Genomic DNA, 13,612 nt, shown 5'->3' with positions numbered 1-13,612 from the left:
GGCAGAGGGAGAAACAGGCTCCCTGCTGAGCAAAGAGCCCAATGCGGGACTCGATCCCAGGACCCCGGGATCATGACCTGAGCCGAAGGCAGACGCTTAACCGACTGAGCCACCCAGGCGCCCCACCCATCCTCCTTCTAAGTGAAGGCTCAGGAACCCCTGTTCCACTAGGTCCCGGTACCACCTACAGCAACCCTAGATCCACCAGAAGAGGGGTGAGACATCCCTGACATCATCTAGCTCATTTCATATGGGACAAATGTGTACTAGTTAATACAAATCAACACTATTTTTGGTCATCGGTTGTACTGGAAAGGTTTGGGTGAATAAAGAGAAACAAAACAGAAAGACATGGTTCAATAAGCACAACGCTCTCACTCACCTTGGTCTTCCAGTAGAACTTTGGAGCTATGGTGCCAGATGAGCCCATGGTACCCTCTCTACTCTGTCATCCCATCCCCCTGACAAGAAGGCTCAGGGAACTACAAGAACCTTGCTGTGGACATCTCTCCCAAAAGCCCTGGCACCATCTTCCCGGAGAAAAGCTTGGACTGATAGGCCAAGACTAGCCCTGGAACTTTCCCTCACCAACCTCTGATGTCCCAATAAGGTCTATTAAGTTACGGGGCTTAACAAATGCTAAATGGGCTGGAGACCACAAGTGCTAACAGAAGCCTCTAGGGCCCCTTCCCACAAATCCTTACACACTGATTTAACCATTCCAAGGAGTCCAGCTTAGAATAGAGGAGACACTGGTAGACAGAGATAGAAGGGACCCGGGAAGTTACTAGATCTTCTCAGACCTCGCTGTGGGGACAGCTGACTGGCACCATGCACCACTCCTGGGAAGACAATGTGGTACTGTCCATCAGTAGTGCAGATAACCTCTGACATGGTAACCCCTCTTCTAAGAACCTAGTCCACAGATATACCTGCAAGAGACTGGAAACTATCCTCATGTCCATCAGTGGGGACAGGTTAAGTAAATATGGTGTATTCACACAACAGATTATTATACAGTTCTGAAAACGAGGGAAAATGCTTTCTAGGAACTAACAATGAAAAGTTTCCTAAAGCAAGATGCAGGGCAGTGTGATTGCATACCTTTTCATTACAAAAAGGGTGTGTATGGGGGAAACAAAGAATATAATTTCTTTTACTAGGATAAAAAATTCTGGAAGGATGCATAAGAAGCAAAAGTGGTAGCGGTTACCTGGGGGGAGATGGGTAAGTAGAGGGAAAGTGCGATGTGAATGGAGCCAAGTAAAGGAGTAAACTTTACACCGTATAACTTCTGTACAGTTTTGATTTATGAACCAGGTAATATATTATCAAATCAGAATAATAATTATAATAAACAGGTGACCATTCCAACCCAGATACCATGATTCTATTATGAGATGATGCTACAAACTTTCTCTAGCCTGGAGGTGAATCAAAACTCACAAAACCCAGAAAGGCTGGGTCTGTCCATGGGCACCCAGTCCTTCACCAGCTCCCTCAGCAATCCCTCCCAACTGGCTTGGTTCCCCACCCCCACAAGAGCACCAGGGCTCTGCTTAGCTTAGCCACAGGTGATCTGCGCTAGGCAAGGACCAGAGAAAATTCAGTGGGCTGGGACGAGCTATGGTATCTCCAGGGCCCATAAGAATGGACTAAAACGGGGGCGCCTGGGTGGCTCAGTCGGTTAAGCGGCTGCCTTCAGCTCAGGCCATGATCCCAGGGTCCTGGGATCGAGCCCCACACTGGGCTCCTTGCTCAGCAGAGAGCCTGCTTCTCCCTCTCCCTTTGCCTGCCTGCCGCTCCCCCTGCTTATGCTCTCTGTCTCACTATTTCTGTCTCTGTGTCAAATAAATAAAAATAAATAAAATCTTTAAAAAAAAAAAAAAGAACGGACTAAAACGATGGCTGCCCAGGACATGCAGCAGTGGTTGAGAAGGGTCCTCCAACAGCCCAGGGAGCTTCAGCAACAACCCTGGCTCTCACATACATACCTGTTTTAAAATTGCGCTCAGCAGCCAAGGGGCCTGGTAATAGAGGGATCCACTGAATGGCCTTCGGAGAACTAGGCCAGTTGGTTGAGACACAGGGACACTGCATCCAGAGTCAGCACAGCCTGACATGAAGGCTAAGCCCAAGGCTCTGAGCCAAGAAGGGATGGTAACGGGAAGAGCAGGCTGCTCGCCCACCTCTGCTGGCTGCCATCTGTGCAACGGGGGAGTTGGGTGGTTGTAGTTTCCATAGAGAATCCAAGTGAGAAAAGTGAGGGGTGGAGCAGTCAGCCACAGGTGGCTGGTTTGGATCCTGGAGTTTTTGAGGATACTACTTAGAGCAGAATTTTTATTTTTTTAAATTTTATTATTATTAAAAATATTTTATTTATTTATTTGAGAGAGAGTGTGCGCATGAGTGGGGGGGGTAGGGGCAGACTCCCCGCTGAGCAGGGAGCCGGATGCGGGGCTCAATCCCAGGACCCCAGGGTCATGACCCCGAGCTGAAGGCAGATGCTTAACCAACTGAGCCACCCAGGCGCCACTTAAAAGGGTAATCCCTATGCTCAACGTGGGGCTCAAACTCACGACCCCGAGATCAAGAGGCGCATGCTCCACGAGCTGAGCTAGCCGGGTGCCCCCAGAGCAGAATTTTTAAAAGCTGAATGGTTTGGATGCAGCAGCCTCTCTGGAGGTAAAGGAATGGGTGGATGGGCAGCCTTTTTTTTAAGGCAGAACTTCCTCCAACTGCCAATGGGAGAAATCAATATTTTGTCTGTAGCAGATGAAGTGGGAAGAGCAAAGGGGAGAGGGCAGGCATCCCCCACCTCTGTCCTCCCCACTTCCCTGGCTGGCTATTTCCACCCAGGATCTACAGCAGCTGTTTTGACCTGGAACGAGCATTTCTATGGTAACTAGAGTATATTTTCTGTCCGCTGGCACTAGTGACGCTGACTGCTTCAGCTTTCAGGGGCAGTCAGCCTGGTTCGATGCCCTAAGACAAGAAAGCAACTCTCCCATTCAGACTTTCTTCGTGAGGAGAAAGCACTGCCCTGATAATCCAGAACCCGGCAGGTGAGGAAAATGAAATTCCTCCCACATACATCTATCTTCTTCGCCCCGATGGAGATACAGGGCAGAATCTGCATGTACAGCACTCACAATGGCTTTCCAGGGAACCGGGCCAGTGCTGGCCTCGCTCAGCTCAGCGAGGACCCACTGTCTCCCAGAGTATCTCTGAACACCCCGAGTCCACTGTTCGGTGACCTGAGCCATGTCTCCACAAGGGCCAACTGCTCCGCAATGCCCCACACCTCAAGGCTCCTCTCCTAGGTAGGCCACACGGGTGGACCCATCCCTGGTAGCACGGGCTTTGGAGCCAGACGGATATGGATTCAAACTCTGGCTCCTTTCCCTACTAGCTATTTGACTTTGTGCAAAGCACTAAATCTCTCTGAGCTTCAGCTGCAATGAGGGAAAGGAACAGGTCCCATCTCAGTAGGTTTTGAGTGACTACAAGCAACAGGCTATGCAGAAGTGCAAAAGGCTCCTTTATTACTTCTCAGGTACCCTGAAGGTGATCATTAGCATTGGTGTCTTTCTCCCTGCACCCCTGCCTTTTTCCTGTCCCTACAGATGGTCTGGCTGTGCTCCTCTCTAAGGCACCCTGTCTACCTACACATTGGGTTTTAGCCCCTTTCACCTCTCAAGAACATCATTCCAGCAAACACCACTTCTCTTCCCTGTATCTTTAATGTTTTCCCATTAGGTTCTTCCCATTTGTACATAAACACTCTGTAACTTCTCCAACTTAAAACAAAAACAAAAACAAAAAAACCCCACCACCACTACCACCTCCCTTGGCCCTATATCCCCATTCAGGTATTGAACCATTTAGCTGCTCCCCTTCATGTAAAATTTCTCAGGAGAGTTGTCTATACTCACTATATCTCTTCCTCCTCTTTAAAAAAAAAAAACAAAACTTCACTATGGAAAATTCCAAATATATACAAAAGTAAAGAGGATGACAGAATGAACACCATGTACCCATCACCTAACTCAAGCAATGGTCAAGTCATGACCCATCTTGTTTCAGCTATACCACCTCCAACTGCTTTTTCACTTATCCCCAGGTTATTTTGAAGCAAATTTTAGATATCATATATTTTTATCTATGACTACTTCAGTAGGTATCTGTAAAAGATGACTCTTTAAAAAAGAGATATATAATACCTTGATTGTACCTACAAAATTAATAAAAATTTCTTAATATTATTGAGTTCCTGGAGTTCAAATTTCTCTAATTGTTTAGATGCTCCAAACTCTCAGAAACATGGATTCTCGAATGAAATCCTGGAGCAGGTTCTAGAAGGCTTGATGGGGAAGGTTATAGGATCACTTTTTTTTTTTTAATTCCAATGTAATTAACATGCGGTGTTATATTAGTTTCAGATGTAAAACCTATCGATTCAACAGTTCTATATATTATTCAGTGCCCACCATGATAAGTGTCCTCTTAATCCCCTTCACCTATTTCACCCATCTCCCCACCCTGTAGGATCACTTTGAAGAACAAAGTAGAAAGTTGCTGGTGGTGGTGATGATGATAACGGCAACATTTACTGAGCACCTACTGTGTACCTGGCTCCATGCTGTGTGCTTTACCTGTGTCACTCCGTTGGTCCTCACATCAACCCTCTGGGGTAGGTTCAGAGCTGCTGAGTAACCGGCCATGGTCACACATTTAGTGTCTGGGCTACAGACCACCACCATAGGCCCACAGCCTCGTCCCAATGCAGGGTGAGAGGAGTCACTTCCCCACAGGGGCCTTCCTTCCTACTCGATTTTTTGCAGGTGAAAGGCAGAAGCCAGATACCCTGAGAATGAGCTGTTCATTCAGTATGGGTGGGAAGAAGAGAGAAGGAATCCCTTTCACAGACTAAAAACTGCCTGGAGTCTGAATCTCAGCATGTGCTGAAATAGCTCTGGCTGCAACGTCTCAGGTGAGAGGCAATCCTTCCAGAGCACCTGCTTCTCTCCCAGCTCATTAGCATCCCCTCACCATTCCCCAGAGGAGCTCATCACCGCAGCCGACCTTCCAGTCTAATGAAAGCTGCTTAGCAACGGGGAGCGGGTTGTTAATAAAGCCCTGCTGCTCTTCCCAGCTCCACAGACTCCACCCCTGTCTCCCATCACAGCCCATCTTCAGCCCGAAGCAACAATCCGCAGATTGAGGATGTGCGCAGGGAGAGTTGGGACCCCAGTGACTGAGGGGCAGGACTGACCTGGGCCTGGGCCCTGCCCCCAATGCCTTGCGTGCGGAGCGGAAGAGACATTACGAGTCTGAGAACCTGCTGTGCCAGGCCAGCTCTATAAACCTGTTTTACCCAGCAAAGGTTAAAATCCAAACTCAGTGCCCAATCAGAGCAGAGCACACAGAAATACTGTGGAGGCAGCCACACCTAGCCGTGAGCCCGAGGAAGGGCAGATCCAGAGAAATGGCGGCTTCTCCAGTGCTCAAGGGTTGATGCCTGAATTACCTCAGATCCCTGACGGGAAGAGAGTAAAGTGTCCTCTTTAAGCATTGTATATTATTATTACAAATGCAGAGTTCAAAGGCGAAATCTGGGACAGTTTGGTGTTTAACCTAACCTTGAGTTGCCCAAAAGCAAAAGTTAAAAGCACCATGGGACACATGACTGGCTCAACAGGAGGAGACTCTTGATCTTGGGGATGCGAGTTTAAGCCCTACGTGCGGTACTTATAAAATAAATAAAACTTAAAAAAAGTTAAAAGCACCTTGCCCTTGGGGTAGGAGGTGGCAGGAGACATCAGCTTACATCTGGGGATTTAAGAAGCCACAGGAAAAACAAGGTGCATTAATTTGATTCAACAGTAGGTCTTTATATTAAACATTTCAAAGACCATTTTATGAAATGAAATGCAAACTTGACAAGCCTTTTTAAGATAAAAAAGTGAGATATCAGAGACCCCTTTCCTACAGTGGTAGGTTTGGGCCTACTCCCCAAGCCCCAGCCTCTGGCTGCGGGCCTGATCCTGACAGCCATGCTGTGTGGTTGGAGAACAGCACGCAGAGAAGCCCTCCCCACTGCCAGCCAGGGCTTGCCCAGCAAAGCTTCCTCACAAGGTTTCCACCTATAGGGGCCTGACCAGCTTCTGGACAAACAGGTTTAGGAACAACCACAGCACACACACAAGAAACACACACTTCTCACCAGTCCTGGGAGTCTGCCTCCTCCCGTGGGTAATAGAAACAGGGGTCTGGCACAACTTTCCTGGGTTTGCCCAGGGTCAGGGCTCACCCCCGGGATTCTTCAGTTCCATTTCTAAGGCTCTCCAGGAAGAGTCTTGTTTCCATTTCAAGTATCTCTACTCGAAGGAAGCTGAGAGCAGCTCATCTTGCCCAGGCCCTGCCCTCCCCTGCCAAGAACAGAGGGGCCCAGGGCCCCAGTGCTCTCCAAGGCTCTAGGGAATGTGGCCACTCCGTGGTTAATCCAACCTCCACAGCTTTTGCTCTGCTCAGATCTCTCAGTACCTTCTCTGCACTCCAATTCCTCCCAGAACAAAGTTGAATTCTGGATGTGGTTGGGACAACAGCAGGACCCAGTATAAGACTGGATCTACTTCAGACTAGAAATGCATTTCTGAGCATTTGCCCAAGGGTAAGGGAGACTGGCACATCAAAATCTTCAAAAAACCAAAGGGGTGCAGTTTTCCATCAATACATCTCTATTCTTTCCTCTACCTCCTCCCAAAAATCCCTGATTATGATTCTTTTGTATGATGCATGTAAATGGCTTGCAGACAGGAAAAAAGTTTGATAGACACTGCTTTAAACATACCTTATTTTGAGCCCAAATTGGGATTTACCTCACCACTGAATACCAATTTTGACAAAGCCCAAGGATTCCTTTTCCCATGGGCTTGACTTAGCTCTATACTATTGGCAACCCCTCCTGCTAACATTCCCCTCAGTGACAGCACTGAGCCCAAGGCAGGGGCAGCAAAACTGGCAGAGGCTTGGAGATGCCTTTTGTTTGGCCCACACGTTTTTTAAAAATGGGAATTTTGGGATGCCTGGGTGGCTCAGTCCATTAAGCATCCAACTCTTGATCTCAGGGTCATGAGTTCAAGTCCCGCATTGTGCCCCATGCTGGGCCTGGCACCTACTTAAAATAAATAAAAAAATAAATACATAATGGGAATTAGTTGTCAACCTTTGAAAATAAAAACTCAGACTTATGGCTTCTCTAAAATAAAACAAAGGCCATGGCAAGGCTGGGCTGGCATTCCTGCAGGAGCTGAATGGTGGCAAAGCAATACTCAGTTCACCCCAGATCCCACCACCACTGCCTGCAGTCTCACACCCAGACAGCTTCTTGTGTGGACTGTTCTCATCTGATTGTGGACATTTAGGTTTGCACTGGCAGACCTAAGGCACCTCCTGAGATCCAGCAGAACCCTGGAGACTTGGGTCTATTTCACAGACCCCTGTTCTGTTTCAGCAACTACAACTGGCTGAAAGTAGAAGTATCATTCCTTTTGAGGGTAGTATCTCTGCCTGCTAGAAAGAGCCCTGGGCTTCCAGGCAGGAGACAAAAGTGAAAGCTCCACTGCTTCCTGTGGGCCCCTGGACTGATCAGAGGAGAGCTGACAGTTTGCTCATCCTAATTGGCCTGAATGTGGGATACCCACAACTCTTCTCCCTGCCTCTCTTTCCCCTATTCCCCCTTGGCCACCCACATGCGGTGCCCACGCACAAGCTGTTTGTGCTATTTTATTGTTTTCTGTATTTGTTGTATGTGGTCTGGATGAGGAATTAAGCCATGCATAACTGGGCCACCAGCAGAGCCCTTCTGGTGACAACGACAGATAGTGGCTGATGTCAGGGGCACACAACACAGGTGGAAAGGAGTAGAGTTCTTAATATTCTTCGAAGCCACTTATTGCAGACTACCATGCTTCTCCCCTAATGTAGGTTCTGCCTGAGAAAAGGTGAGATTAGATTGCTCCTTGTAACTCTGGGAGTCATAACATCTCAAAGAATCGGGAAACTTACCCGAAAGGAAGATGGTGGGAACTCAAATCCTGCAAACCTAGTTTCAGCCTCAACATCCAAAGAAGAAGGAAAGATGGACATTTCCTGAGCTCTTACAGTGCTAGAAATGCTCACATACATCATCTCAATCCCCACAAAAATTCCTTGAGATAGGAATCCGTCCTGTTTTTAGGGGAGCAAACTAAGGGTGACAGAAGTTAAGAAACTTGTCCAAGATGTCGTAAATAAGCGAGCACCAGGATTCACGTGAATCCTCAGTCTGTCACTCAGGCTCTGCTCACAGGCCATCTTTCCCCAGCTGCTCTCCCTCATCTCTCTGCTTTATTTTTCTTCATACCTTTATTACAGGATACATTTATGTGTGCATTTGGTTTTCTCTCTCCCCACAAAATGTAAGCCCTTCGGGGCAGAGACTCTATCTTGTTACTGCTATTTCCCTATCCGGAGAACAGGATCTGGCTCGTGGCAGACCCTCAGCATTTGTTGCTAGACTGATGGTGGGCAGCTCTATCTGCCTCACCATGGTACTGTCAAACAGTGCCCTTTCCCTTATTTGCTCCTTTTGTTCCTTCCTCTCAGAAATACACAACCTCCCTTCCAGAAATCCCAAACACCAATCTCAGAGGCCAAGGAAAACAACATAGAGATGGCAAGCTGTCCCCTCAGAAAGGGAGCTGAAAGGAAGATTGAATTCCTGGAAATCCAAGAAAACTCTATTGTAGGTGGAGACAGGCTTGCCCCTGCAAAGGCAGAAGTCTTCACAGTGAGGAGAAAGGGATGCTTCATTACTGACTTTTTCCCTTGTAAGGCGGGAGGGCTTTTGGCTTTCCCTCCTATCGTAGCCCATGTTGTTTTGCACCCAATCCAGTGCTTGGAGAGCTGGGATGCCAGAGCAACGCGGGTGGGATTAATTAGAAAGTAGATGTGGCACAGAAAGCACCCAAAACTACAAACCCTTCCCCCAAAGTTAAAGTAAAAATAAACCAGAGCAGTGATTCCCAAACCAGAATTACCTAGGTCAGTGGTTCTCAAGGTGTGGTCCCTGGACCAGCAGCATCAGAACCATCTGTCAGAAATGCAAATTCTCAGGCCAACCCCAGACCTACCAGAATCAGAAATTCCAGGGTTGGGACTCAGGAATCTGTGTTTTAACAGAGTCACTTCCGGTGACTCTGATGCACACAAAGGATCAAAGGAACTAGATATATGTAGATCCTTGGGCCCTGGAGATCCTGATTCAGTAGGTCGGGGACCAGGCCCAGGGAGATCTCAAATGTTTCAGAGTTGGATTCTAATTTGCAGCCATATTTGAAAACTACTAAACCTGAGGACTGTTCTTTCCTAGGCCTAAGACAGTGTCTGCAGTTCTAAACCCACTTCCCACCGCCCCCAGTCACTCACCACACAGAGCAATGATGTGGCTGCTATCCTCATGCACAAACTTCCTGGTGACAGCCTCCTCCATGATTTGCTTCACCTGTGGACAAATGGGCAACATCTTATTTATTTTTCTGATCAAAGGCCTGTGGGCAAGTAAACGGCTTGGCCCTGCTCTCCTGGCCTGGATTCGGACACTTGCAGAATAGAGAGTACATAGGGATAGGAGGGGTGGGGAAGCAAAGTGTCTTCTTGGAAAGGCAACCAGGAAGAGAGATGTCATAAATCCAACAAGCAATCAGTGCAGATGTTTCAGTACAGGAGGAAGTACCCCACTGTGGAGAAGGACAGGATGCCATTTGCTCATCTGTACTTAGCTGGAGAAGGGCTTCTGGGCAGATACACTGTACGTTAGGGACAAACTAGCTCACTACAGGGTATAGACAAACAACCTGCCCCTCATTTACTCCCTCTTCTCCAAGGTTAGGGTTCATCCAGGCCTCAGAGACACTCTCCACATGCTTGCAAGCCCAGCCTTCTTTCTGTCTCAATAAAATCCTGATGTTTTGGGTTCCTACCTGGATATAAAAGCTTCCAAATACCTTGTAAGATGAGCAGTCACATCTTTCTTTAAGAAAGAACTTTTAAAAAAACTACACGCACACAAAACTTTTTTTATTAATGGATAGTAAAACTATAGAGAAAAATATATATCATAATTATAAGCTTGATGAATTTTCACAAGTTGAACACACCTGCCAAACCAAGACAGATGAAGAAACAGAACATGTGACCAGCACCCTCAAGCACCCACCACTGTCATACTTCCTTCCAGTCACTACTCCCTTCAAGGATTCCCGCTATCCTGACTTCTTTTATCATAGAGTTGTTTTGTGCGTTTTTATACTTTTTATAGATGAAATCAGTGTGTAGTGTTTTGTGACTGGGTTTCCTTTTTTTTTTTTAAAGATTTTATTTATTTATTTGACTGAGAGAGACACAGCCAGAGAGGGAACACAAGCAGGGGGAGTGGGAGAGGGAGAAGCAAGCTTCCCGCCAAGCAGGGAGCACAATGCAGGGCTCTATTCCAGGACCCTGGGATCAAGACCTGAGCCGAAAAGGCAGATTCTTAACCGACTGAGCCACCCAAGTGCCCCTGTGCCTGGGTTTCTTTTGCTCTCTGGTATGATTGTAAGATGTGTTCATGTTGTATGTAGCTGTGGATCATTCATTCTCTATTGTGTTAACATAGCGCAATTGACTGGCATGTGGGTAGTTTCCAATTTGGGGCTGTCATGAATAGCGCTACTATGAACATTACAGATATGTCTTTTAGTGAACATAGGTGCTCATTTCCTTGGATTTATATTTCTAGACAAGGAATTTCTGATACCTATATTCCACTTTACTAGATTTCGCCAAATAGCTCTCCAAAGTGGTTATAAATTTACACTCCCATTAGCAATGTATGAGGTTCTAGTTGCTCCCAACACTTAAGCCAAGCATTTTTGATGTCCTGGGGGAACCTGCCAAGACACAGATAGTAATACTGGAGATTAGAGGGATGGATTACCTCAACCCCAGTATAAAATCTCACAGATAAAGTAAGCTCTGGGCAGAGTGTGTCTTTGACATTTTTTGGACATCGCATGCAGTGTTCTGATGCTGCCCTTGTTCCCAAGGTCCTCTCACCTAGGACTGTACAGTTTGGAGAATGGTAAAGCTTCTAAAGCCTGGGGAGGAGGGAGGAAGGACCTGGAGGCTTCTATTGGAAACTGCTCATGATTAGCAGTTAGGTAGAGGGAAATCAGATTGATCCTGCACTCTAAACTGTTAAAAGATTTCTTCCCAAGGGGTGTTTCTATTAAACAGAGCATAAAGTCACAGCTCAAAGACCTGCAGGCATCTGAAGCAGGTGGGTAGGGCAGATCTGGGGGTTAGAAGGACCTATAGATGACTCTAGAATTATACCAGAGGTTTTGTGTTGAAAGACCAGCCTTGCCCAAAATTATCCCCACTGTTTCCACTCATAGAAGAGGAAAGGATATGTTTCTCTCTAAATCAAGTGCTGAAGGGAGAAAGGAGTTAAGAATTGAGAGAAGGTTAAACTTTGTCAGGTAATATACGTGGCTGTGACATATTTTGGACATTTCTCACAATTGTTTAGGAATCATTCTTGGAGTAGTATAAAGAGCCTTCTAAGTATTGAAAAAAGAATCACGGTCTTCTAAGAAATCTTTCCTATATCACCGATCAACCCTAAATTTGGATCACACCAACAATCCTAGCACATCTGTCCATAGTTTAGGTATGGCTACTTTTTTGTTCTTGTTTATACTGTTCATATGAGTCTCTGTCACTAGATTGCTTGTTTCCTTAGGATAACCTGAGACTTGGGATTTCGCTTATCCTTGGGGAGACCAGGTCTGGAGTTTAAATGCCGATTTGATAATACTCCTGGCCTAAAATACTTTCTTGGCCACTTCACAGGAAAGTCACAAGGGAGTTCTCACACACAGCTGGAAAGGTGATGGCTTCAACTACTTCTTTGCCAGCAAGAGGGAAGGGAACAAATAAATGTTAGGGCATAGTAGCCAGGCCATAGTTAATGCAGGAGAACCATCCAGAGCCTTCCAGAAGTTTAAGAACCCAGAGTCTTCTCCAATCCTGAAACTCCAGGAAGGGGTAAAGGAACCAATATGGTAAACTTTTATATATGAAGTACATATCCTTCTTTCAGGGATGAAGAAATTAAGACTCAGAGAGGTTAAGTGACTTATTCAAGTCACACAGAGCTAGGTTCAGAGTATTCCAAGGTTATGAATGCCTACCATCTTGCAGTCTCCAAGATATTTACCAAATATTCATTGAATGCCTACTGTGTGCCAGGTCCTGAATACAGAACAGTGGACAAAACAGACGGGTTTCCTGCCCTCATGGAGATTGCACATCTGGTAAAAGACAGCCACAGAGGTACCCGCGGAGTTCATGGTTCCAGAGGCCTAATCCATTCTAATCCACGCTGCAGGTTTGAGCTCTCCAGCTCTCATACGCTGTGAGTCATTCATATGGGTACCCCACCCCCCCACCGCCGCCACAATGAAATTGAAATGGGCTTTAGGGCAGGGCCAAGGTAAAAGACATTAGTAGAGGGGAGGACTCCTGTCTTCCTGACATTTGGGTTGAGGGTTCCCTCAAACGGGGGAAAAAAATCTGAGTCTTAAAAACCATTCTCAAGCCGCCTCCCCCGTGGTCTCTGGGTAGGGACGTGGGCGTGGAGTGAGAAGCAGTGAGGTGTGCTACGAACCCTCCCGAAGCCGAAGCCGCGACTCAGTTCCCAGACGGATTCCTGAATCGGGTGTAGGGCAAACCCAAGCTAAGCCCCCAAACCACTGGTTTAGCGTTGTCTGAGGCCGCGCGGGGCCCCGCCCCCTCCCCAGGCGGCGCGGGCAATGAATGGGCAGCACCACCTCTCCAGAAATCGCCGCCACCCCTCCCCCGACCTTGGTCTCCCAGGGCTGTTGCCGTCACAGGGTGGGGAACTGCGGGATCGCGGAGCAAACAAGCGTCGGAGGGCCGGCCTGGCCCCTCGAACCGAGGGGTGCTGTTCCCAGATCCGGGAGGGAGGCGGGAGCCGCAGCCAGTCCAGGACCCCGCCCCCGCCCCCGCCCGGCCCAGGGCCGTGAGCTCCCGCGCCCGGGAAGGGGGAGCGCGGACCTTTTCGAGCCCCCCCAGTCCCGGGCCCGCGGGCACGGACGCGAGCCCCGGGGGTCCTTGCCCCGACTTTACCTCCTTTTTCACGTTCCACAGCAGTTTCTCTTTGACTGCGTCCTCCGCGCTGCCCATGTTGCGGCGGGTGGCGGGGAGGCGTCGCCGTGCTGCCTCCTAAGCCCCCCTAGCGCCCTAGCAGCCTCCGCGCCTCTCAACTCAGCGCCCCACGCTCAAGGCGGAGCCCCCGCCCGCCGCGCTCCCCGCCCGCCGCCGCCGCCGCCGCCGCAGCCACTGCCGGGTGCTGGGCTCCGCAGCCATCTTCCGAGCCCCACACAGACGTCAGGCGGCTGGCCCGGCCCCTTCCCACAGCCGGGGGCGGGGGGTGCGCTCTGCAACCCGGAGCGGGGGGGTCGGGGCGGGGGGAGGCTGAGCGCTCCTGGGGGTGGCGGGCCCC

The 13,612-nt window shown here is 48.4% G+C and overlaps 1 protein-coding gene across 10 annotated transcripts in view; it reads right to left on the bottom strand.

Moving 5' to 3' along the window:
- Nucleotides 1-13,410, bottom strand: part of SGSM2 (small G protein signaling modulator 2) — a 43,755-nt gene extending 30,345 nt beyond the window's left edge. For 5 of the 10 annotated variants that reach the window (XM_081806077.1, XM_081806076.1, XM_081806075.1 and 2 more), the window contains exons 1-2: nt 13,237-13,408; nt 9,472-9,547 (exon numbers count right to left, since the gene is read on the bottom strand). In XM_081806077.1, coding sequence (XP_081662203.1) covers nt 9,472-9,547; nt 13,237-13,293 — 133 coding nt within the window. In that variant the 5' untranslated portion in view covers nt 13,294-13,408. Of the gene's footprint in view, nt 1-9,471; nt 9,548-13,236 lie in introns of all 10 variants that reach the window. The other 5 variants (XM_081806082.1, XM_081806084.1, XM_081806083.1 and 2 more) reach the window with 4 other exon arrangements.
- Between the last annotated feature and the right edge of the window lie 202 nt (nt 13,411-13,612).

The sequence above is a fragment of the Leptonychotes weddellii genome, chromosome 15 (genome assembly GCF_054177405.1).
Source record: "Leptonychotes weddellii isolate Sample4059 chromosome 15, ASM5417740v2, whole genome shotgun sequence".
Classification (NCBI taxonomy): domain Eukaryota; kingdom Metazoa; phylum Chordata; class Mammalia; order Carnivora; family Phocidae; genus Leptonychotes; species Leptonychotes weddellii.
Note: the sequence above shows the minus strand (reverse complement) of the source record. Positions and strands in the feature narration are given on the sequence as shown.